This window comes from Cebidichthys violaceus, unplaced genomic scaffold, assembly GCF_023349555.1.
Source record: "Cebidichthys violaceus isolate CVI_PGR_0920_01 unplaced genomic scaffold, fCebVio1.0.p SCAF_9, whole genome shotgun sequence".
NCBI classification, from domain to species: domain Eukaryota; kingdom Metazoa; phylum Chordata; class Actinopteri; order Perciformes; family Stichaeidae; genus Cebidichthys; species Cebidichthys violaceus.
The window spans coordinates 15,714,363-15,736,866 of NW_027176975.1; the positions used below are offsets into that span (position 1 = coordinate 15,714,363).

Sequence of the window (22,504 nt, forward strand, 5' to 3'; positions counted from 1 at the left end):
TTACTGCACCAACTTGACAGGGCCAAGATGGTCACGCTAACAGACGGTGAACTTCGGCAGAGTGCAGACATGGCATGCAGCGTTGACGTCAGCCATCTCACAGTTCTTCCTCCTCCAAAGCACAAAGGAGACGAGCTGTTGTTTCTGAAGGTCTTTGATGAAGCACAGGTGAAGCAGTTTGAGTGTCGACGTTGGACCGGTCCCTCTCGTGAGAAGAGCACACCTGCCAGCGTGAGCCTGAGGATTGCATTCAACCTCAGCATGGTTGAAAGGTAAAAAGCTATACTCTTGGTGAAACCAAGTGCAATTCTCAGAAGAATTTCATTGCACTGACTAACCACAACAATGGCTTCAAGTGCAGCAGCAGAGTAACTGCAGAAGATAGCCACAGCTCTGAGCAAATACAGTCTCCATGCTCCAATCACGAGTTTTGTGGGTAGTCCTCCATCTAGAGTAAGCATCGTCTGTAGCATTTCAGGTAACGTGCTCTGTGCTGCAGTCAAGTCCTTCACCTGCATGTCCAGATCCGTCACAGCTGCTTTATAGTGTCTGAGTGATTGCTTAACTGTTGGCATGTGTTTTCTCCACTGTGACTTTAATTACTTGAGACATGGCTTGAATATTGTTTTGTTTTTGTTTTTTTACTTGTAACGAATAACGCCAAATATGGCTCCATTGTCATTGTGTCACAGTGAGCCGAGTTACAAAACTGTGACCCTGAACTGGATCAGAGCCATTGTTAGTGATTACCTACACCTGTGCCTTTCATCCTATGACGAGCTCAAATGTCAGCTATGAAAACAGCCTATGGAAGGCCCAAATGTGTTGTTTCTTCCTCCCTTTGACAGACCATTTTTTAGGATTTGCTCTCCATTTTTTCAAGTAGACGTAGGACAACAAGAAGTGTAGGCCTAATTAATGCAACTGAGCAATCAGCTGACACACCTGGTATTTATTAGATGTTGGCTGCATTCCAAATTGCATACTTTTTCGTTTTACTTTTAGTACATAAATCCTGCCTGCTCCTGATGATGGTTTAAAGTTAAACTGAAAGCTTGAAACTGCGATAATGCCTCTCCTTTTTTTTGATGCATATTTAGAAATGGATAAGCACATGTATTTCAGTTTGATTACTGACATCGGTGAAAACATGAGTTGATTTTTGATTATCTATTCTAGCATGCAAGCCCAGACAATAGTGAATGTTGGTTTAACACAAAGCTGGCCTCACTTATGGTGCTGCCAAATTCTGGAGAAAAATCTGTTTAACAAACCATCAGTCACAAATTAAGGTCTAGGATTTATCTCTGATTTTAACGTATAACTGAACCCAAATTCTTCCTAAAAAAATTTACAGATGGAGACTGCCCCCAACATAACACTAGGGACTATTGTTGTTGGGTTTTAATCATATGGGAGAAGTCTGTGCAATAGTTATATGTGATGTAATGTTTATATAGTATATTTTACATCTGTACTGTAATTTTTAAGATAGCTGGCAACAGACTCGATGACATCTTGCGTTTAGTTTGTGCAACAAGAAAAATTCACTGAAAACAGCCCAATAAAAAAATGTCCCTGCATGCTGTCAACCTTAAATGATAAGTCACTTGTCCATTGTCTGTCCCCAAATTATGTCACAGACGATTAGCAGCAGAACACCTTTCCTGCAGCCTGTCCACATTTCCTGAGGATTAGATGGTGCCTAATATTTTCCTAGATAGCTCACTCCATTCGTGCATGTGAAATAATGCTACATATGAACATCTGGGATTAGTTAGCCATGCTCTGCATATTCTTTTCTCTTTTTTTTTCTTCCCATCACAGGGAGGTGCTCTGTGCTTTTTGAATATAGCCACTGTCCACTATGTGAACCTGGTGATCCCAGTGTCAATTTCAATTGTCTAACTTACTGTGAAATAAAAGAAAATAGAATTAAAACATTAAAATCTTTACAGGCTTTTGATGGAATCTTGGAGAACAAAGTGGCTGTTATCACATTGTCAAGCAGTAAACCACGCTGATTTACTGGTTAGTAATTGCATTTGAAAAACAATACATGAAGACAAATAAAATAAAAAATCCTATTTAATACACTTTGATTGTTTACTGTCATTTGAATGAAGCCAACAAAGGCGTGTACATGCTGTACTGTATTGGTGGAAAGTTACATATGGTCTTTTCAGTTTTGCCATGACATTTATATAAGACTCTTAGAGTGAAAGATGAGCTTGCAATCTGCACTGCATTCTGCTGAGACTCCTCTGATCACCATCAAGGAACAGCTTTATATTATCCTTAAATTCCATATACTGAACTTTATATGACCCATGAAACAGCATGCTTGTATTATCTCCCATGCTTTGAGGAACTGGAAGCACTGTGCAAAAAAGCCAGATCATTTTGTTTAAGTTGATTTTACAGGCTGTCACGAATAGTCTCTTTCTTTTTGACACATACACACACTCACAGATATCTGAACACTCATGGTTATATCAAAATTATTATTTACATAAAACCCTTTTGCTAGAGGCCGTGGGTGGATGAGCAAGACGATGTGCAAAGCTTTTCCCTGACTGACATATTTTTGTACACATATTGATAGACATAGCATATGCAGTGATTTCAGTCATCTTGGTCAGGTCAGTTATAGTCATAGGACATAAAAAAACATTGTCTACTCTGATGTGCACGAAAATTAGGCCAGCTGTGATTCACATAAAGCCGGTTAATATGGCACTCAATTCAAAAGTTGCAAGAACAAGTTTAGATATGTTGCATTGCTGTTTCAATACGCTTAGTGTATATGTGCAGCAATTGCTGTTTTTTTAACCTCAAAAAAGGAAAATGTGGTTTTCTCAACAAAAGTAACAAAATGCATTTATGTTGTACTAAACAAGGTAGAAATGTTACAAAAAGTCAAACACTTGCATGCAATTGCTCAACATTCAAGAATACAAAAACTGGGATTTTCAGATTCTTCTAAATCATCCTAAATCTGTTGTAAGAGTCTTTTATCTCTTTTCAGGAAATGTAACACAGGCACATATTTTAGTGTCTTGATCATTTTGAATGTGACTGTGCTCCTTGAGAAGAGGCATTAGTTCAAGCCGTTCAGGATTCGTCTAATCTTGCGTACGCATGGAAGTGACCACAGGGCCTGAAGCAGCTTTGAGGACCAAGGAGGAAAATAATTTAGACCCGGCCTGCATGACTTCATTTGTAGGGAATGTTGGTGTAATTCAAGCATCCGAGCAATTGCACTTTGGGCTAAATGTGTACAAAAGTCACAGTAGACAAATAGCTGAAAACAAGTCCACACTGGTCCACTTCACAAGGCAGAAAGGCCACAGCCCCACTGAGTGTGGCACAAGGCACTCACAGATCCTCGCAGTTACAATCAAAGATGGTCATGTGCTGATTGTTGGTAGAACTCTGGATTGCCGTTTAAATTTTGTTAAACTCTCTCCTGTCTGCTCCCGGGGCTCTACAAGCCAGGGCGAGGTGGTGGGCGGGCAGGTGGAGGGGCTCGCCCCGTAGGAGGTCCCTGTGGAAGAGGAGGCAGGGAACCAGTCGGGGAGGCAGAGGGTGGAGGGGTGGGAGGGAGCACCGGAGGGTCAGGTATCTGCAGGGTGGTCGGAGGAAGAGCCCGGGTGGGAGGTGGCGTGTAAGGGGGAGGTGAATTGGAAGGAGAGGCAGTGGTGGAGGTGGAAGGAGGTGTTGGAGGCAGTAGTGGAAGGGTGGAGGAGGAGAATGTTGGAGATGATGGAGGGCTGCTTGGGGGAGGGGGGAGGGTGCCCTGCGGTGGAGGTGGAGTCCTGCTGGGAGGGTTGTAGATGGGAGATGGGTGATGGTTGTAGTGAGGGTAATGAGTAGAGGGAGACTTTATGCGGGTGAAGTTCATGCATCTGCCCTGAAATTTAAGAACAGACCTGATGTTAGAGCATATAGATAAACAACCTTGCCATTCTTATTGTCTACACACACCTACGTGACTGTGTTTTAATATCAACAAACCTATATAAATGCTGTAATTCTCAATAACAAGTTAATTATTTGTATGCTCTACTCAGCCTGACAAAATAACCGGCCACCACACCTCCCCTGTCCAAACCAAAGTGAGGTCATGCAAGAGAGACCATCATATTTCAGAAACAAGCTACACCCTGAGAGCAGCTGCACTGAGGGGATCAGGGAGTTGCAGTGGACTGATAGGGATGACAAGCGGGACGAAGTGACCTCTGAGACAAGAACAGAGAGAATGTTGCTTACTTACATACAGCAAGGATGGGGAAAAAAACTGTAAACCTATATTTTTGCATTCCTTTAGTGCAGTGATTATCATGGATTTTAAAAGAATACTTCACCCTTAAAATGACCTGGAATTCTTGCAGAAACTCATGCCTCCATGAAAAGGGATTCCGAAAAAGGAGTAAATCCTTGAATTAAAGAAAATGGAGGCCAGATTTAACAACAGCAAAACTATATCAAAACATAGGTTTACAAACTTTTACACAATTTGCGCAGTATAATCCAAGTATCCAATCGTATGCTTAGTATATTACACTCCCCTGGCATCGCACAGACTTGTAGCGGATGCACAACCATGAAACGGTAGTGGCAGAAGTGTATTAAATAGGAACATTTCGGCAAGAATGCAAATGTTTTTAGCAAACGACAAGATAAACTGGATTGAATTATATTGCACAAGTTTGTAAACCGTTGTTTTGATACAGTTTTGATGATAGACTGTATATAAGAAGCATTAAACCTACCTGAATTGAATTCAATGCATCCAGGATTAACTCTCGTTTTCGACCGTTCGATACTTAACTCACCGTGGAGGTTTGCGAGATTTTTTCAAGAATTCAAGGCAACACGTGGTGAGTAATTGATCCAAAAATTTTAATTTTAACGGTGAAGTATTCCTATGACATCTCTTGCACTCCTGCACTGAATCATAGTTGCAGCTAACCTAAAAAGCAGCCAATAGAAAAAACACATGTGACATAGCGTTTAAAGAGTGATGTTGAGTTTTTATCCCGCTGTGTTGTGCTCTGTTTGATTCCTTTACTAATTACAAAAATCCCCAGTTTTTAGAGGCTCATAAATAAATGACACGTTACGGCAACCTGACTTGGGTTTCTCTCATGCGGGCAGTAGGATCCACAAGCCTCTTCCATCCCACCACTGCATTCATTTAGTGGAAGTTATAAAAACAAGGCTTTGACAAGAGACTCCTAATTGCAACCAGAACAAGCTTGTTTACTGCAAATCATCAAGGAGTCTAGAGCCAAGCTGTTTTTCCAGTGCACTAATGAAGAGCTTTATAGTGTGGAGGACTCACTCATACACTTCTAATTACAGAGGGTGGTGTGTAAGCTGCACTTACTGTTCTTGGGGGGGTGGGGGTGGGGGGGAGCAAAGAATGTGACCCTCTGATTGTTATTCTATTGTTTGACTGTGAGTGCAAGGTGCACTGGTCCACCTTAAAGATTGGTTCACCAGCTGATCAGTTTGCTTTAGGCCCCAGGTGTAGCTTCCTGTGCTCCTCTACTTAAACTGAGCTTAGTGCTTGACTGCCAGTGCATTTCCTCCAACTGCACTGCATGTTACCTGGAAGCTGGCCTTGCTGTATGAAGGCAAATCACTGTCAAAATCCGAGAGTGCAAATGAGATCCACGCACACGCACAGATCAAACAGCCGCGTGCATATTTTACTTTGACAAGCGCTTTTACATCACTTTTTCTGTTAACCCATAATAAAGTCATGAAAGAACCAAACTTCATGAATGTTTTTTGTGACAAAGAAGTATCTGTTCCAATCACTCTATCAGAGAAAAATCAGAGTTGTAGAAATAACTGGAAACTCAAGAGAGCCATGACATTATGTTCTTTACAAGTGTATGTAAACTTTTGACCACAACTGTAGCTTCAACTTTGTGTAATTTCCTCTCAGTCTCTCTGACTGAACCAGCAAATTAATGGAGCAAAAGCTCTATTACCGGGGAAATATTTCTATTCATGTCTTAAAGACCATTTAAGACGTAAAATATATCGCAGAAAAAGAAAATAGCACAATGTCAGTTTTTTCCAATATCGTGCAGCCCCCAATGTTTACAACGTCTGGCTCCACTACTGCGGTGGAGTGAATGTAAAAGTTTCTGAAGATCTTTTCTTCATCAACTTTGAGAGTAATAATTGCTCTTTGATCAACATTTCTTACTCAAGGAAAAATGGAGCATTACATAATCTATTGCGGGGGAGGGATTATAATATACAGACTTCCCTCAGACTCATTTTTTCAACACTTGTAGATCCCACAGTCTGACTACATGTCAGCTGCCAACTGTAGAGGTCATCACACTGTTAACCACCCCCCCGTTACAGCTGGCTTTTGAGGAATTACATTTGCTTTTTTTATAATGGTTTCCCCAGACGTCTTTACATTTCACTGCGCTGTAGCCAGACGCTGCAGTCTAAATCCCAACTCAACACAAGTTTTCCCATGAGCCTCCCATTGCTCACAGCTGGTCTATTTTCTCAACATTTTCAGATACAAAAGAATCGCCTCCTTTGCCAAATGCTAATGCGTAGCCAAAACCTTACGCCAATCAGTAAAGTTTAGGCTGATTAATGGTTTCATGCCTGTGTGGCTTTTAAGTTATCCTTACCTTGTCACCTGGATGAGGTCTCATTACAGACACACGGTCGTAGCCTTTTCTTAAAAGTACCCACAATGCATCCAGTTTGCTCTATGGAAACAGAGAGGAAATCAAACTGTTAAACCATTTAATTAATGTTTCTGTTATTAACCCTTTTGTTTTTTCTCCTGGTCACTCATAAACACAGTTCGACACCTAACTCGAGCTGCAGTGAAATGACCAGTATTATCCGACTCCTACGGCCACTTCACAGTGACAAACTGAAATGGTTTCAGTTAATCAGGAACTCACTCTTCATAGCTTTTAAACACAGCAAATACTTTGAGGATAAGGGCAGAAATTGCAGCTGTTTTTCCTCACAAAACTGCTGGCTGTGCAGCTCTGCTCCCTGGAGGTCAGTCCAACAGAAGTCTGGTTTCTATTAGCGATCCCCCGCTGACTGCATGCTTCGGGACGACTCCTTTAACCCCATGCTGGCCTTGGAGGAAGGGAATGTGTGCCAGTAGTCACCTAAGCATTATTACCTTAACACATCTCATGCTACTTTCACTACGGCATTTTGAAAATGCTATTACTTACTGTACCTATCCTCAGCCAGATTAACATGGGGTAATTTTTAACAGATGTTGTACTTCATCATGCAGTTTGCATGCATACAAAACATTTATCCCAGCAGAGATCCAAAACCATGAATACTTTAATACATTAATGTAAGCTGAGCTATATTCATAGACTTCTTAAAATAATAATTACAAATCCTTCACAATTTTATTTTAATTTTTATGTTTAGCAGTTGAAACTCATTATCCCTATATGTTTGCCAGTTTTAGTTGTTGACGTGAAAGAGCATCTGCAGACCAAACATATTCCCCAGACAGTTTTCTTCCTGGCTGGTACTTTACCTTGATGGGTGAGTACCACTTGCGTGGCCCCAAAGGTTTGTGCATGCCGTTGTTGAGAATACGTGTGGGGGCCTCCACATAGTCCTGTTCAGGCATCTTCACCTTGGCATTTTTGGCCTTTTCCAGCTTTGCTCCTTCTTCGGTGGAGCCTTTCTCACCCCAGCGGACCTGATGACAGAGAGTATGGAGAGTCAGAGATATATGACGGTGCCATACACTGCCCTTAAAGACAGTCAGGAGTGTATAATTGTGTGACTTGAAAGATGAGATGCTTGATTGCAGTGTATGTGCAATTAAAGTGAATTTGGTTGAAAGTACTAGTGTCTGAAAGTGGGGTAGTCTTAAATCAATCAAAATTCCTTTTTAACAACCCCAATGTGTAATCTTGTAACATCTTATCAGGTTTCTTTTAAGTCCCTTATCCTTGTTTGTTAACACAACAGATGGTTTATTGGATCTGACCTCCATCCTTTTGATTCCTCCAACTCCTCTTCCTCCGTAGTAGGAGGCGTCTACAGTCGGCCATTTCTTCTTAGGGGCTTCAAAGTCTTCATCATCCTATGGGAGAGTGATAGGAAGTAGGTTTTATTGTGATGTATTAATAAACCATTTAACAAGCTAATATTTCACTGTTTTTACATGAATATACAGTATACACACCAAATAAACACTCAGGAGCTACCTGATACAAATGCCCTCTCACTGGTCACCAATACAATCTCTCTCTCTGCCCTCCTCACTCCAAAACCAGCCCTTATTTTTGTCCCCTCTGTAGAGGAATTACAAAGCCCACAGCCATGATGAAGGCTGAACGTTGTATGTGAAGCCATGATTGTCATGGAGTCTGTTTGGAATAGATTTACCATGTTAAACATCATTTTCAGCTTAATTGGTGCAAATAAATGCAGCCTGATGTGTCTCACTGTCGCATTGTAGGTTGCTCTTATTTCATGGGCAGTTTTGGCAGTTAAAATGTATTTTATTAACATTAATTTGTTGATCAAATTCATGTGAAATGATGTTATCTGTCAGTTTAATTTCACTAAATATTCCATGAAGGTCCAAAAAGCTCCAGAGGAAGGGATGTGGTCAGGATTTCACTGTTATTTGAAGAGGGCGTTAACTCACATTGGATTAATTACTAAATGAGTGAAATCAGAGTTTTATACCAAGAAGGGAGTGAATGACACCGCATTGTCATTGAGGTTTAAGATACACAACCAAACACTGGCAGCTGTCTCAATCTAAAAAAAAAATTGCTTTTCTTTGGAGTCATAAGAAACAGATTGAGTGGAGACGGTGCAGCTCATACCGAACTCTCCTCCAGAGCTGGTGGTGGGGGTTCATGGATGATCTGTGGAGGGGGGAAAAAATGCATGAGAGGAGAAGGAGGGAAGGTTTTGTTTTTTGTCAGAAGACCACAAATGTCACAAACACATGTATCAAAATTGATTTTCATATAGTCTGCATGTCACTGCAATGTGCAACAGGATGGTTACACAACAACACACTGCTGAGGAATTGTTTTTTTCCTCCAAGTCTCTACTAAACAAGAGCGATGCACTAATCTACAAATCTGCTATCCAGATTTTTGGGCCTGAGGTTGTTGATTGGGAGAAGGGAACAGGCTCTCATAATTACTAAATTATTTGCTCTTATTTTAGGTTCATGCCTTGCTCTATCCCCCTGTGTCTTTTCCTGTCGCAATATACAGTGTGTCAGTGTGCTTTTTTCACCAGTGCAATAGGCCTTAAGACAGTTTCTTCTACATTAAATGCACTTTGCAAATTAAGCGGTTCTGATTCTTATTTGTGATTTTCCTCAATGCTTCTCCAAATCCTGGAACACAAAACATTTCCCCATGGTAACCTCTCATCGCTTTCCTAAACAGACTTGCTGCACGGACTTGAATTTGTAACTTAATGGACAAGAACAGAAAGAAAGTAAAGGGAGGGACAGCCATGTTGTAAAAGCTGACATCTCTCTCTGGCAGTTCTCAACTTTCCTGTTTCCAGAGCTGGAAACATTGGACTGGATTCTGAAGAGACACTATACACTTTTCATTTGAAAGGAGAAATACAGTTTTTGACAGCAAGTGGCTGGTTAAAAGGGAGTTTACTGAAATGTTGTGATGCTGGCAGGTGGACCACTGTCTAAATAATGTCACAGGCATGTTTTTTCCCAGGTGCAAATTATTTCTCATTACACTTTTTATTTATGGTGAGTTATCTTGCTTTCAAAATCTCATAGTAACGAAAATATCAAACCAAAACAGTATATTTGAGTCTTTTTTTCCACACCACTAGCTGGAAATTCAAATTAGTCAGCCTCATTACTGATGGAAGAATGTGTTTCTAGTTTAGGTCTGCCAGTGAATATACTGAAAAACTATTAAGAGGTGAGACTCGGAGGTCACCTGCTGTGACCTATAAAGACACAAGTTATTTAAACAGCAGCATAATTACTAAAACACGCGTTCACCCGGTGGCCTTGACCTTTCTGGCTGTTGCCTAAATTTAGCTGCAAGATTTCAAAGGGACGCACGCCCCATGGGAATGTTCTTTAGGTTAATATGAAGCCTTTGTTAGCCAGACAAAACAAGCCTAGAAAATACATTAATCTCCATCTTATTGTTCACAAGCAATATCACTTAATTCTCAAAGTGTTTGAAGCCATTAAAAATTAGAAGCTATCTGAAAAGCAGCATGTTATTATTGCACTAGTTTAAGTTTTAAGAAAACTCACCACAGTGCAGCAGAGAGGCCAGAACCACCAGAGGAGAGCCAAGACCAGGAGCAGCATCAGGATGAGCAGAGCTATGGCCAGGATGGTCCCATCAGACTGTGACAGAGACAGACACGTCAACACAGACTCTGAAAATGTAGAGCACTAAAAGTATGTAAACCACTTCTCTATGCTTTTGTTTTTCTTTGGAAAGACAATCGTTTGGTTTTATCTTCAATGGAATCTGCTGATACTGAAACACTTTAATTTATTCATCAACCTAAATTTGTATTACACTGTTTTGGTTTGGGTTTACTAGTTTGTCTATTGTTAGCAGTGGCGGAATTGGGCTGTCTGAGGGGCAGGGGTGAAAAATATTAAAAGGGCACCAGCTGCACTGGAAGGGCATCCCCCCCTCTAGTGTTTTGTTTTGTTTTTTTTACAGTTGGAATGCGCCTTTACCCAAATGAATTAGGTTTCAAAGCCAAATGCTGGTACTTTATATTGTACTTACACAGCCCACAGTGGAAATGGTAACTGAACTGGAGATGAAACTGAGACCTTCATTCATACTGACATAAAGGTTTGCTGCCCTGGAAAAGGAAAAGAAAAAGAAAAATGTCTCGGCTGTCATTTATGCCGTGCCTTAGAAAAACTGAGTAGATGGTGTCATATGAAACCCCACATATATTTTAATACATTACAGGACTTACATCCCCTCCTCTTGAAGTACTGGTGCAGGGCAGAGAAGATATGTATCTTCAACAATCAAAGGCTTAACCACTAGAAAAGAAAATGGAAAGAAGTCATGAAAATTAAGAATCAGCCAAACATTCCAGTTGAGTAACAGTCAGTAGTTTTCACTCGCATATATAGCTCCTGAACTGGCTTTACCCATAAATCATGACCTGAATCACCTTTCAGATCATGTCATCGTGTAGCCTGCTTACAGTATTAGTTTATTGACTGGATAGTGCCACATGACTTCATTGTAATTCAATAAGTATGCTCATGTTAACAGAAGTTAAATGATGTCACGTCTTTCACTGTAACTTGGTTAACAAACTGAGTGTTTTCTCAGGACAAAAGCTTTGTTGTCTACTGTTTGAAGACATCTGCATGACTCTCAGAAACACCAATACCACAACAGCTTTTGTTTTTCAGGCAAATCTAAATCCTCTCCTTGTCCGGCTGGCTTTTAGGAAAGCTGCTCCAACAAACATCATCACCCAAGCCTGTCTGTTTATCCTGGCAGGCAGAGAGCATACCCCAGAACTGAGGAAATCAACACAAGCAGCCGCATGGGTCACGACTGCTCTTCTCTTCTCTTCTCTTCTCTTCTCACCATGCAGGACGGAGGGGAGGGGGGCGATCAACACTGCCAAAAAAGGTTCACAAACTGGGCCAGATATGATCCCATTCAAAGATTCATCTCTGCACCCACCTTGCACTCAGAATGGCCATACGCTATTAAAGCATGACGAAAAGGCCTGAGAGCCTTCTAAAGGACATATTATAACAAAGTCTAGTTAAAAGCTGATGGGGCCTGATTCTGCAGATTTCCACCGTATAAATCCCTTGAGGATAAAAAGGCTGGCAAACATCCCAGAGCCCATGTCATGATGTTTTATTGGACTGTTTACTCCCCAAGTAAAGAGAGAGGTCATATTTTACTGTGAGGTGCAGACAAGACAAGTGCCCAGAGATCAACTTTAACCATTAGGTTAATTGGAATTACTGTTTAAGATGGTGGCAGATGTACAATATCTGAGAGATTATTCATTGGGATGGACTGTCGGCAAGGTCAATTTACAATTCACCAAAGCAATGGACAGCTCAGGACAGCACCTGCCAAATCCCAGCCCGCCTGACTGTATTTGCTGCTACTTTTTCCTGGAGACACAAGCTCAAACATCAATTCATCTGCTCAACATATGCAGTTACATATGCTGCTTTCCTCTATACCATTTCACCATATTTGTGAAGTATGCAGACGGCTGGAGTGGGGGAGTCAGCGGGGACATGTTAAGATGTAATAGAGAGAAAACAAATGTTTTTTCTTATAGCCACACAATATATATATATATACCTCCAGATGAGCTAACCCTGGCCTAATTATTTACATTTAAAGTTTACCCCTGATGTGAAGTAAACAAGTTCCAGAGGATTGTGTGTACACAATCTAGAGAAGAGAATGAATCTGGAGGATTGCACAAGCACAATGGGATTGACATAAGGAGATCATTTCACTGAAATTGTTTCCATGTCCGCTGCAGTCTGAAAGAAGTTGGATGTTGTATTGTGCAGAAATAATTATGATTCCGAGGAATTGTTAATGTGTCATTAATACTGACACAACTTTACTTTGTTTACAAAAAATGTGATTTAAAGTGCAAGGCGCCTGCTAAATGTTGATGGCGTCACCAAAATAATCATTATTAAAGAGAAAAAATAGTCTCTCTGGTTAGCTAATAAGTACTACATGTGTGCTATCATGCATACTAAATATATTAAACATGAAAAAAGCAGAAAAGATCTGAGTATATGGAGGACAATGAACTCCAGTTGACTGAAAAAGACATTGAGATGCACTGACATGCCATTAGGTTAAACACATATGTTCACCACTTCTCTCTAAGAGGAGCAGACATTTTGTCTGCACTTCATTGCTGGTGAATATCTTGCTTTACAATTAGACCAGCACCTTCTGCAGCTACTGTGGCATGCCTGGTAGGAAGTGGTTTTAACTACTATTACAGTAAACCACCAATAAAAGACCATGGGGAAACTAGTTGTATCCTTAAGGCCTTTTCCCCCTTCTACATAGTGTGTGGTTCTCTTCTTTCTGGCTTCTTTCCAAGCTGTAAAATTGTATTCATAACAAAAACCAAGACACAATAACACCAGCATGGCTGTTTGTTTGATCACAGCGGATTCAAGCTGTGCGATAAACTTTGTATTTGACTTTTGGGAAGCTTAGTTAAGTGTAATTTAGATACATTTTACAATTTGCCTGCAAACTTGCGTTTATTCCTGCTGTTTTCATTGTAAGTTCATCAGATTTGAGTCAATGTGTTCCCAGTTAAAACATTCATGTGGGTTGAAAAAGTCCATGTAGTGAATCAGACTGTCAACACTGTTCAGCTACGTTTCACTCACTCTTAGTGAGAGTGTCGTTGATGCGGAAGCTGCACAGGACCTTATCGACGTTGCGGGCGTGGAGGAATCCATTTCCTCTCACCACCACTTGGAAGGACTCTGAACGAGGAGAGGAGAAACACAAATGACACTCCAAGAATTGAAACACTATCAGCAATCCCAATGCTATTAACAAAAGACAGTTCATCAGTTCAAGACATTTCCAATCAGACACTCCAGTACCAATACTGGCCACTTTCAGTGTCTCTTAGCTCAACAGCTATAGACCTAATTGTCCTTCAATCAAGTCTTCAGACACAATTAAACAATTTTAAAAGAACTGCACTCTCAAATTCTCAGTGGTAAAAAACTTCACATCCCGGCTGCCTTAACTAAGAAGCAGTTTTGCACAAATATTGTTGACCGGAATTCAACAATTAACCGTCCCCATTTGTTAAAATACTGTAGCTGTAGCCTATGTTGGCATAGTCATGTTCTGTTTTGAGCTCTCTTTAACAGGATTTAATATTGTTTTATCATTTTGAATCTTCATGACTTTTCCTAATTGTATGAGAATTGCTGAAACAAAAAAATGACTCATTACTTCTGTTTTGGGTCTCAGAGACCCAGCCAACACATGGTTGTATGGATTTTCATCTGCTCTATATTTGGGATTGGTGTTGACATTAGTTTTTAATTGCCAATAATGGTTAACTAAGATGTGCTGCTGTCTGATTTCATTCATTAAAAGGCCTAGGATGAAAGGGAAGTCCATCTTCCTTGTCTTACCTCCTGCACAGATACTAGAGGGCTCTGCCGCCAGGATCTCGATACAGGACTTCTTCAGGATCTGAGGAAATGAGGAGAAACACTTTTCAGCAGCCAGGCAGCAAATCTCAGATAATGGAGCATTTATAAAGGTGCAAGACACGTGATTGGGAGTATTTCAATATCCTCTTAATGGCTCTCAACTTGGCGACGCCGAAGCCAACAGTGTTAACATTATAAACTACGGCAAACGTGCTGACAGAGCCAACAGCTCAGTCCCGGCTATGTCAACAAAGCAAGGAGAAGCTCGGATAACAACACGCACAGAGGGAGAGTTACTTCATTGGCTGTTCAGGTAAACATTACTCCACTATATGTTTACATAGCAGTTCTTTGCCGCTGTAACACTGCTCTGAATGCTGTATATTGCTCATTAAACGCCCCAACAATCTGTTTTGGACTATCTACTCAGCCACAGCAATGACTTTTACGTGCCTTTTAGTTAAGGGTATGCCACTGGGGCCTCTGGCCATGATGTTTCCATCGACTCTTGTTTGTGTTGTGCAAAATGTATCTGTACTCGCTGCTCTCCAGGAACATACCAACTATAATCCTGGAGATGAAGAACACTGATTCATGACCCGCTGCTCCGCTCACATGATTGAGAATCAACAGCTTTGAGTTTGCTGTTAATCTGCTCCTGATGACACTTGTCTGGCCTTTAACTCTGCTCAACAAACCTCGTTTCCCAGTGACAATAGCCCTACAGGCCAAACTGGTTTGGGCTTATTTCAACACCACTGAGGTGGGTCTTAAGAGAAACAGCACACGCTTTGATCGTGTTTGGCCAGACGTCAATTGTCATGATCAAAGACAGGAATGTCCCTCCATGGATGGAATAACTTATACTGCTTTAAATCTGTTTTTGTCTTGTTTCCTGTTTGCTCTTTGAGCAACGTGTTGATAGATTAAAGACAAAGTGATGGGAGAGATTATGAAGTACATTAAAGCAAGATGATTTCCTTTGGACTACGAACTTTACTTGTCAACCGTGTTGGCAAGTGCTGTTAGAACAAGTTTGTGGGCCGACCTGAAGTACTCACCGAGTCAATGACCCCTTGCAAGGCCTCAAATCCATCATTTACTGGGAAGACATGGTCCTTACTATCAGCTATATTTGCCAGCTGGAGATGAAACAAGTTATTACAATCAAAAGGGACAACTGCACACTTAGTCGTTCATAACGACATCATCATAATCAACATAATGTGTTGAGTTTACAGCATAACTGATTACAGGACTGGCTCATATGAACACAATCAACAATATCACCTAATTTCCTTTTTTTTGAAAGATATTAAACAATTGTCACTCTACATAATGGAGAAAAAAAATCTTCTTGACTCAAAATTGATCATTAGGCCACAAAATATGTGAGTAATTTGATGTACGTCCAATGTCCTTGTTAGAACTCTTAAACATTAACTGCAGTCCTGCATCCTGAGGGCTCATTTGCTATGTGTTTTCATAGTAATATGAAATAGTTTTGACTGATATCAAAGTAATGTAAAGCACTTATAAGTACTCAAAAACAATGGTTTCAATATTTTCAAATTAAAAGTTTGATTAATAAAGCTTCAAATTTGAACTCTTACTTTCCATTTCACTCGCTGAAGCTTAGACATCATGAAACATAAAGGTACAGACTAAGAGAAACAAAAAAACAACCTGTGTCTCATTGAAGTCCTTCACCCCCACACAGTAAACAGAGGCACCCAGACTCCGGGAGCGGTTGGCCTGTCAAGTGTGCACAGATTCACAGCAAAAACAGGAAGAAGCTCAGCACCTGGGTTTGATTACACCTCTGCATTGCATAACATCATCCAAAACAAAGTCAAAAAAGGCTTGTGTTTGTCGAGGTTTTACTACAAGTTGAGCAACACCATGTTCCCGATGAATAATATTATTCAGATTTCATATAATAATAGAAATGTCACATAGATGCCTTAATGCCAAACAGAACATGAGCCAAATACTTTACAAGTATTGATGCCCGTGGCTTTTGGTGCTGACTTTGAATGACCGTCAAGTGGATCATTTCCAGCTACTGGAAACGTAAACCTCACTCCATCCCTGTTGTCAACATGTCTGAGGGCACTCAAAGCTTAAATCCTTAGGCCTTCACACACCTTTACCTGTAGTATATGAATGGTATGAGGAGCCAATAAATCATTAGATAGACAGTGCAGCTGTGAGGAGAACGACTGGGCTCAGACGTATAAATCTGAAAGACATCCTCTGACCCCATTTTCCAGACTAAAGTAGGAAGATCAAAGTGGTGATGTATAGGGTGTCAGTGTTTGATCTGATCCAACACATTCTCAGTCACTGTTTCACCTGGTTATGATTTCTGAGACCCATTTAATCTCTCGTTATCTCTCTCACCTCTCTCTCAGCGTAGTAGAAAAGATCCTCGTGCAGCTCTCCATCCGTCAGAGCTATGATAACACTGGCGGTGCGATAACCTGCAGACAGAAATAATTTGTTCACCCCTGCTGCAATTTCACATCCTTATCTTACCCTCTATTGCAAATAACCATGCAGAATTATTAAGTTTACTGCCATATTGTAGGAATGCAAAATCTAATCACTTTACTGATAGCATCCAAATCAATTATGAGTTAAATCCCTCTTGCTGAGAAATCAACACACTCCTTCACAAAAGTAATTCCAAGTGAAGAAGCAAATCCAAACTGTCAATTAACGCCGTGGATCCAAACCCAAAATTATATAAAGTCAAGTCACAATCCTTAATTAGGTTAATAACCTTGAGCTGTGAGCAGGTTGTTTGATTTAATTAGTTTGTAAGCCTGAAGCCATCCATTTTTGTTTTAATGGAAAGACAAAAATGTTTCACTTAATGCAGCAGAACATTTTTATTCTCCCCTCAGATGTATCTTGTGACCCTTTTGGGTGGCCTCCTGGTTGGGAACAGCTGACTTAGTATCACCATATTATAATATTATATTATAAAATAAATACCCACTGAAATAGACAATTGATTGCGCATTCATTTATCATACCATCAAAAAGTCCTGTTTTATCCTAATTTACTTGTCTTAAGTAAAGAAAAGTCATACACACCTTCAGTGTTTCCATAGTATATCTGCTCACTGGCCTGTGAAAAAAGAAAAGCTGGTTTGAAACAGTAGACTATCTATCTGGTAGCATGCAGTACATAAGAAACTCATCCATGAGCTAACACAACGTAGCTCTCTGGACCATGTGATGGTTGTTCTGGAACCAGTGCAGAGATAAAGATGCCAGTTTTGAGTTGGACATGCAGAGGCCTCTCACCCTCAGGATGCCCTCATGCATGAAGGTGTCTCCCCCTGGAAGAACCCTGTAGAGCTCCTCCAGACCTTTACGAATGCGTTCCCTGAGCAGATAAAACAGAAGAGGAGGAAATCAACATTGTTGATAATCTAATCTAATTGAAAATATTTATTTTTGTCAGATTCATTTGTGAACATATACCTTTGAATAAAACCAGACGCTTCGAGGCATGGTAACAGAATCATTGTTTCCATAAGGGCAGCATTTGCAGAAAATACCAGCAATGTGTAACCAATGAATGAATTGAAACAGTATTGGTTTGTATTGGCTCGAGATAGACATGCAGATAGACAGGAAATTGGCACTGTGAAGAATAAGAGAAGATAAGAGGGAAGCAGCGAAACAGTGAAAATATTTTGTGACAGTGCTGTGAAAAGATGACACACATATACTGCCCAAAAACAATGAAGTAGTTGTCCAGACTGATGACACTATAGACAGATCACAGTGAAGGAAAGTATCTGTCTGGAATCTTCTTGGTCATAAAGTTATGAGCGAGCATAACTCTGTTGCCTGTGTCCAAATCTGGCATTTCACTAGTTCCACTCAGCTGCATGATGAAAACAGCAAAGGATTAAAAGTGGGTTTGAGGGGATCTGCACCCACCTGTCTTCTGTCAGGCTCATTAAGATCCTTCCCTCGGTGGAGAACACAATGAAGGACATCCGCAACTGTGGACTGGAAGAAGGAGAACAGAAAAATATACTTGGCTAGTTTAGGGATCATTTGTATGTTTTCCCACACTTGACACAATTATATAATTTTTTTACCTTATGAATTTATGAGCTAGATGTTCAACAAAGTTGTAGATTTCTGTCCAGTGATTCTGCACACTCCCAGATCTGTGAAGAGAAAAGTGACATTTATGTCTTTTTCAACCAATGCAGGGCATTTAAGTTGCATGACCCTTTTTTCTGTTCTACTGTTTGAGTGATCAAATGAACTCGTAGACCCTGGGCGGATTATGAGACAATGGGCCCCTATGCACAGACATTTAAAAAGTCCGCCATGCCTCTAGGAGCAAGACCCCCAGACTAAAAGAGACATAAAGTAACTAAAATGATTCATCCCACTGAAGATTTTTTGTGTCTCTTTGTAAGCATTTTGTGTCTCTGAGTAGACATGGGTGTTTCTGTAGTCGTTTTGTGTCTCCTTATGGTCATTTTGTCTCTTTGTAGTACTTTTGCATCTCTTTATGATCATCGGTGTCTTTTTGTTGTAGTTTTGTGTCTCTTTGTAGTTATTTTGTGTCTCTGTGGTCCTTTTGTGTCGCTTTGCAATCGTTTTGTGTTTCTTTGTAAGTGTTTTGTGTCTCTTTGCAGTTTTGCATCTCTTTGTCGTAGTTTTGTTAGTGGTTTTGCATCTCTTTTGCAGTCATCACCCCCTGACCCCTTGGGCCCCTGGGCCTGTGCCCGGTAGGTCAGTAATCCATCTGCAGTATAGACTTCCAAAGCAAAAAAGAGAATAGAAAGAGCCTGCATGACTAAATGCTTTGGGCAGCACAGCTGGTTTACTCTGAGGAGTAGCAATGATGTCGTGCTCCTCAGATTACTGTTAACATCTTTATAATGCACCTGAAATTATACCAGTGTTATTGGAGTCAGATGAAAGTATCCTCATTAAGCCTTCATGCAACCAGCTCTGTGATCGCAACCAGGTCAGTGTGGATGTTAATCGCCTTGCACTCTATTCCCTCTTTGCTAATGAGCTTCAAACTGACCTGGTGCTGTACACATTTTTAGACAATGTTTTTATTTGCTCATATAGCAACAGCCACAAAGTCCTCTGTTGGGAACAAAAGATAAAGGATCAACGAATGAGGAGTTATCATCTAATTTAATGAACTGCAGATATCACTATGTTGTATCTGTTAAACAAAGAACAGTTTGTGAGCTTGCATGTTACAATGTTGATGCTTATCAAAATGTCTTTCATTTAAACTGTGTTTTTATAACCTCACATCCCCATCCAACATTTCTCAAAACACCTATTTTTCCATTGTTACCATGACACAAGTCTCCACACAAACAGCCCAGCCAACAGGCCAAAATATTGGAACATCTGGATGTAATGGAGAAAGAGCAGTGCAGAGACGAAGAGGAGAGAAGAGAAGAGGGCAGATATAGCAAGAGGACAGTGAGAGCAGGTGGAGGACATCAGTGCTAAAAGGTAGCGGAGCAAGCTAAGATCCCGAATGGAGAAAAGACAAAAAAGATAAGGAAAAGTTAATGCAGGGAATTGATGCCCGGCAGTAAACGCTGTAAGGTCACACATATAATGTAAGTCTGTGTTGTTAAAACATGGCTCATGCTATCAATTACTCTCTATTGCACTCAATTGACTAATTTCCCCCCAGAGAAAGAACAGTTACATTACATTAACATTGTAATGTAGGACAACTGGAGGGAGAGCTACAGTGAGAGGGAGACTGCAATCCTCCAGTCCCATCATCCAGATAAGAAAAATGATCAGTTGGATGATACATTTTTGGTTGACCTAGTTGGCAAACATTTTGGCTTGTGGTACAAAAAAGAAATGCAATAAAGACAAGTAGTTTGAAGCCAGGTTTGCAAAACACAAAGGTCAAAAGCACTCTGTTACGGTCCAAAAGCAACATCTTGGGTAAGTTAACGGTCAGTGCCAGTGGAGCTGTGTGCATATTTATCTACTGAATTAAGTGCTTTCTCTTCGAGTCCCAGTCAGGAAAACTTGGGTAAACACTGCTCATTTACAACATTGACTCCTTTTGAAAACATTTACTGTTTTCACTTGACTGGCTTTGTTGGTGAGATTGCTCAATAGTTCCTGTTTAGCTCATTGTGTAAATAAATTTAAGTTTTACCTACAAATGCATCATGTATGCTGCAAAAACGCTGCGAAATGAAAGGAAGCATGATCTCATCAAGATGTTAAATGCTCAGTGTGGTAGTTTTGATCAGGTGTTTATGATGCACAGCTGAAAAGAAACACAGAGATCCCCAAAAATAGGTGAGATAAACATGGAAACTATTTCTAAATCAAGACCAACTCTGCAGGGAGGCCAAACATCCTGTAACCTACTTGAGATACACAGACTATGTTAGAAGTCCAAGAAGATGAGGACATATAACAATGCACTGACTGGCAAGCCAGTCTGGATAAAAACTGCACACGTGGTATATGTTATGTTAATGAGAATGAACAAAACCAAGCACAGCCTGCAACTGGCTGATGAATTGGGGAAACATCTATCTAACACACCACTTACCTTCTGTAGATACATGCCAAGCTAAACTGTAGATAGAGGCCTGTCAGAGCAATGCATCATCAATCAATTCATCCATTTTTCTCCATGACAGGACACCATAGTGCTTAACAATAACAGCAATGGTGATGACATCATGAAAACATTTTGGCAGACCAGATGGAGAAGCACAGGAACAACATACAATAATGCACAGGTACTTTATGCAGTATTATGCTTTCATGTCTGGATAATTCAAGTCAAGCTCAGCTAATGGTGATACTTATTACATTTTTTAATAATTAAAAACAAAACAAAAATTGCCCTTATTCAACTCACTATATCAGCTAATGTTACTCATAGACTTTAACATGAATGGCCTTCACTTGTTAACAGAAACCATCCTATTCATCCATCCCCTCTTTTGTGACTCAGGTTATGTGTGTCAAATAACTCACTTGTCCAAAACAAAGTAGAGATCAAAGCCTCCGAAGCATGATGACGATCCAGCCTGCCTCCTGTCCTGTTTTGGTCCAGCATTAGCAGCAGTAAGAGCAACCAGCGCAGCGCCAAACACCACTGGAAACCAGGAGCTTCTACTCCAGCACAAAGTCATTATTCAAGCTGAAGAAAATTATAGAACGTCCATAAAGAAAAAGTTGCAACGTTAATCCTCCGAGCAGATTCTTATTTCAATCCTCCACATGATTGTTACCATAAAAAAACAATAATCCAAAGGAGAGCAGTGAGTGTAGCTTATAGAGGTTGAAGTGGAGGAGAGAGAGAAAGCATGAGTGTTGTGGGTCTCACTGTTGTTGGGACCCTCTCATCACTGAATCCGACACGGCATGCACAAAGATGAGAAGAGCTCCAAAACCTTCCACTCTCGCTGCTTTTTGTTAATGACAAGACCATGCAGAAGAGAGATCCTTAGACCCTGTATGTCTAACTCTGAGAGTCTCTGCAAAACTCTCTTTGTATTTTCAAGTCTCCCCCCCCCCCCCCCCCCCCCCCCCCTCTCTCTCTCTCTCTCTCTCTCTCTCTCTCTCTCTCTCTCTCTCTGTTAGAGGAAGAGAGGGATGAAGAAAATACACTGAATACACCAGAATCTGCTGGCTCGTCCTGCCGCCTGGTGGCTGCTTTTCAACCACTAGACTATTATACATTTAAACTTGGTGAACCAGAATACTGTGAAACTACAATACATTAAATACTACCTTTGTGAAGCCCAGAATGTTTTAGAGAAACTGTGTCAAAGAGGTGTTGACTCATCTCTTGATGTGGTGTTGTGATGGATTGAATTATTATTTTATTGATACTTCTGAAGATCTTTACAGACATGGGGAACAGAATAAAGGAAACACAGACACTAGATGACCTGTATCTATTTTGTTTCTTTATGTGATTCATGATATCATCCTTATCCTCATAAGTCCCTTAAAATAATGGTTCCTATTGGTAGGGTTGCTAAGGGGCAGAACATTTCCGGTAAATTACTGGAAACTTTCCAGAAACTTTCCATGGGAAGTTAAGGAATTTGGGAAATTTTGACAATTTTTTTTTTTTTGCAAAAGCATATAACAGGGAACTTAAATGTAGTTGAGAACAAGACTATGCAAGCAGCTCAGTTGGACACTGGACGCAGCTAGTTGGGAACATTGTCTGCCAGAAACGTAAACGTAAACATA

At 40.5% G+C, this 22,504-nt stretch overlaps 1 protein-coding gene across 3 annotated transcripts; it reads right to left on the minus strand.

The window, feature by feature from the left end:
* Nucleotides 1–2,392: 2,392 nt before the first annotated feature.
* Nucleotides 2,393–21,739, minus strand: antxr1a (ANTXR cell adhesion molecule 1a). Of its 3 annotated transcripts, none has more exons than XM_068702865.1 (18): nt 21,275–21,739; nt 18,364–18,435; nt 18,200–18,271; nt 17,555–17,636; nt 17,342–17,375; nt 16,643–16,722; nt 15,926–15,994; nt 15,301–15,381; nt 14,219–14,279; nt 13,451–13,549; nt 11,005–11,074; nt 10,806–10,884; nt 10,313–10,408; nt 8,880–8,921; nt 8,030–8,125; nt 7,568–7,735; nt 6,675–6,755; nt 2,393–3,913 (listed from the first exon to the last, which is right to left on the minus strand). In XM_068702865.1, the coding sequence occupies exons 1-18, from the start codon at nt 21,430–21,432 to the stop codon at nt 3,488–3,490; spliced, it is 1,866 nt and encodes a 621-aa protein (XP_068558966.1). In that variant the 5' UTR covers nt 21,433–21,739; the 3' UTR covers nt 2,393–3,487. The 3 variants fall into 3 exon arrangements, with proteins under 3 accessions (XP_068558966.1, XP_068558968.1, XP_068558967.1); XM_068702866.1 differs by having other exon boundaries at nt 3,521–3,908; XM_068702867.1 differs by lacking the exons at nt 18,364–18,435; nt 21,275–21,739 and adding an exon at nt 17,735–17,897 and having other exon boundaries at nt 18,200–18,273.
* Nucleotides 21,740–22,504: the final 765 nt, after the last annotated feature.

Coding starts and splice junctions, on each gene's coding strand:
- antxr1a (XM_068702865.1), bottom strand. CDS start 21,432: ATGACTTTGTGCTGGAGTAGAAGCTCCTGGTTTCCAGTGGTGTTTGGC. Junction 15,995..16,642: donor TCTACTACGCTGAGAGAGAG/GTGAGAGAGATA, acceptor CACACTTGACAG/GCCAACCGCTCCCGGAGTCT. Junction 15,382..15,925: donor AGGACTTCAATGAGACACAG/GTTGTTTTTTTG, acceptor TTTCATCTCCAG/CTGGCAAATATAGCTGATAG.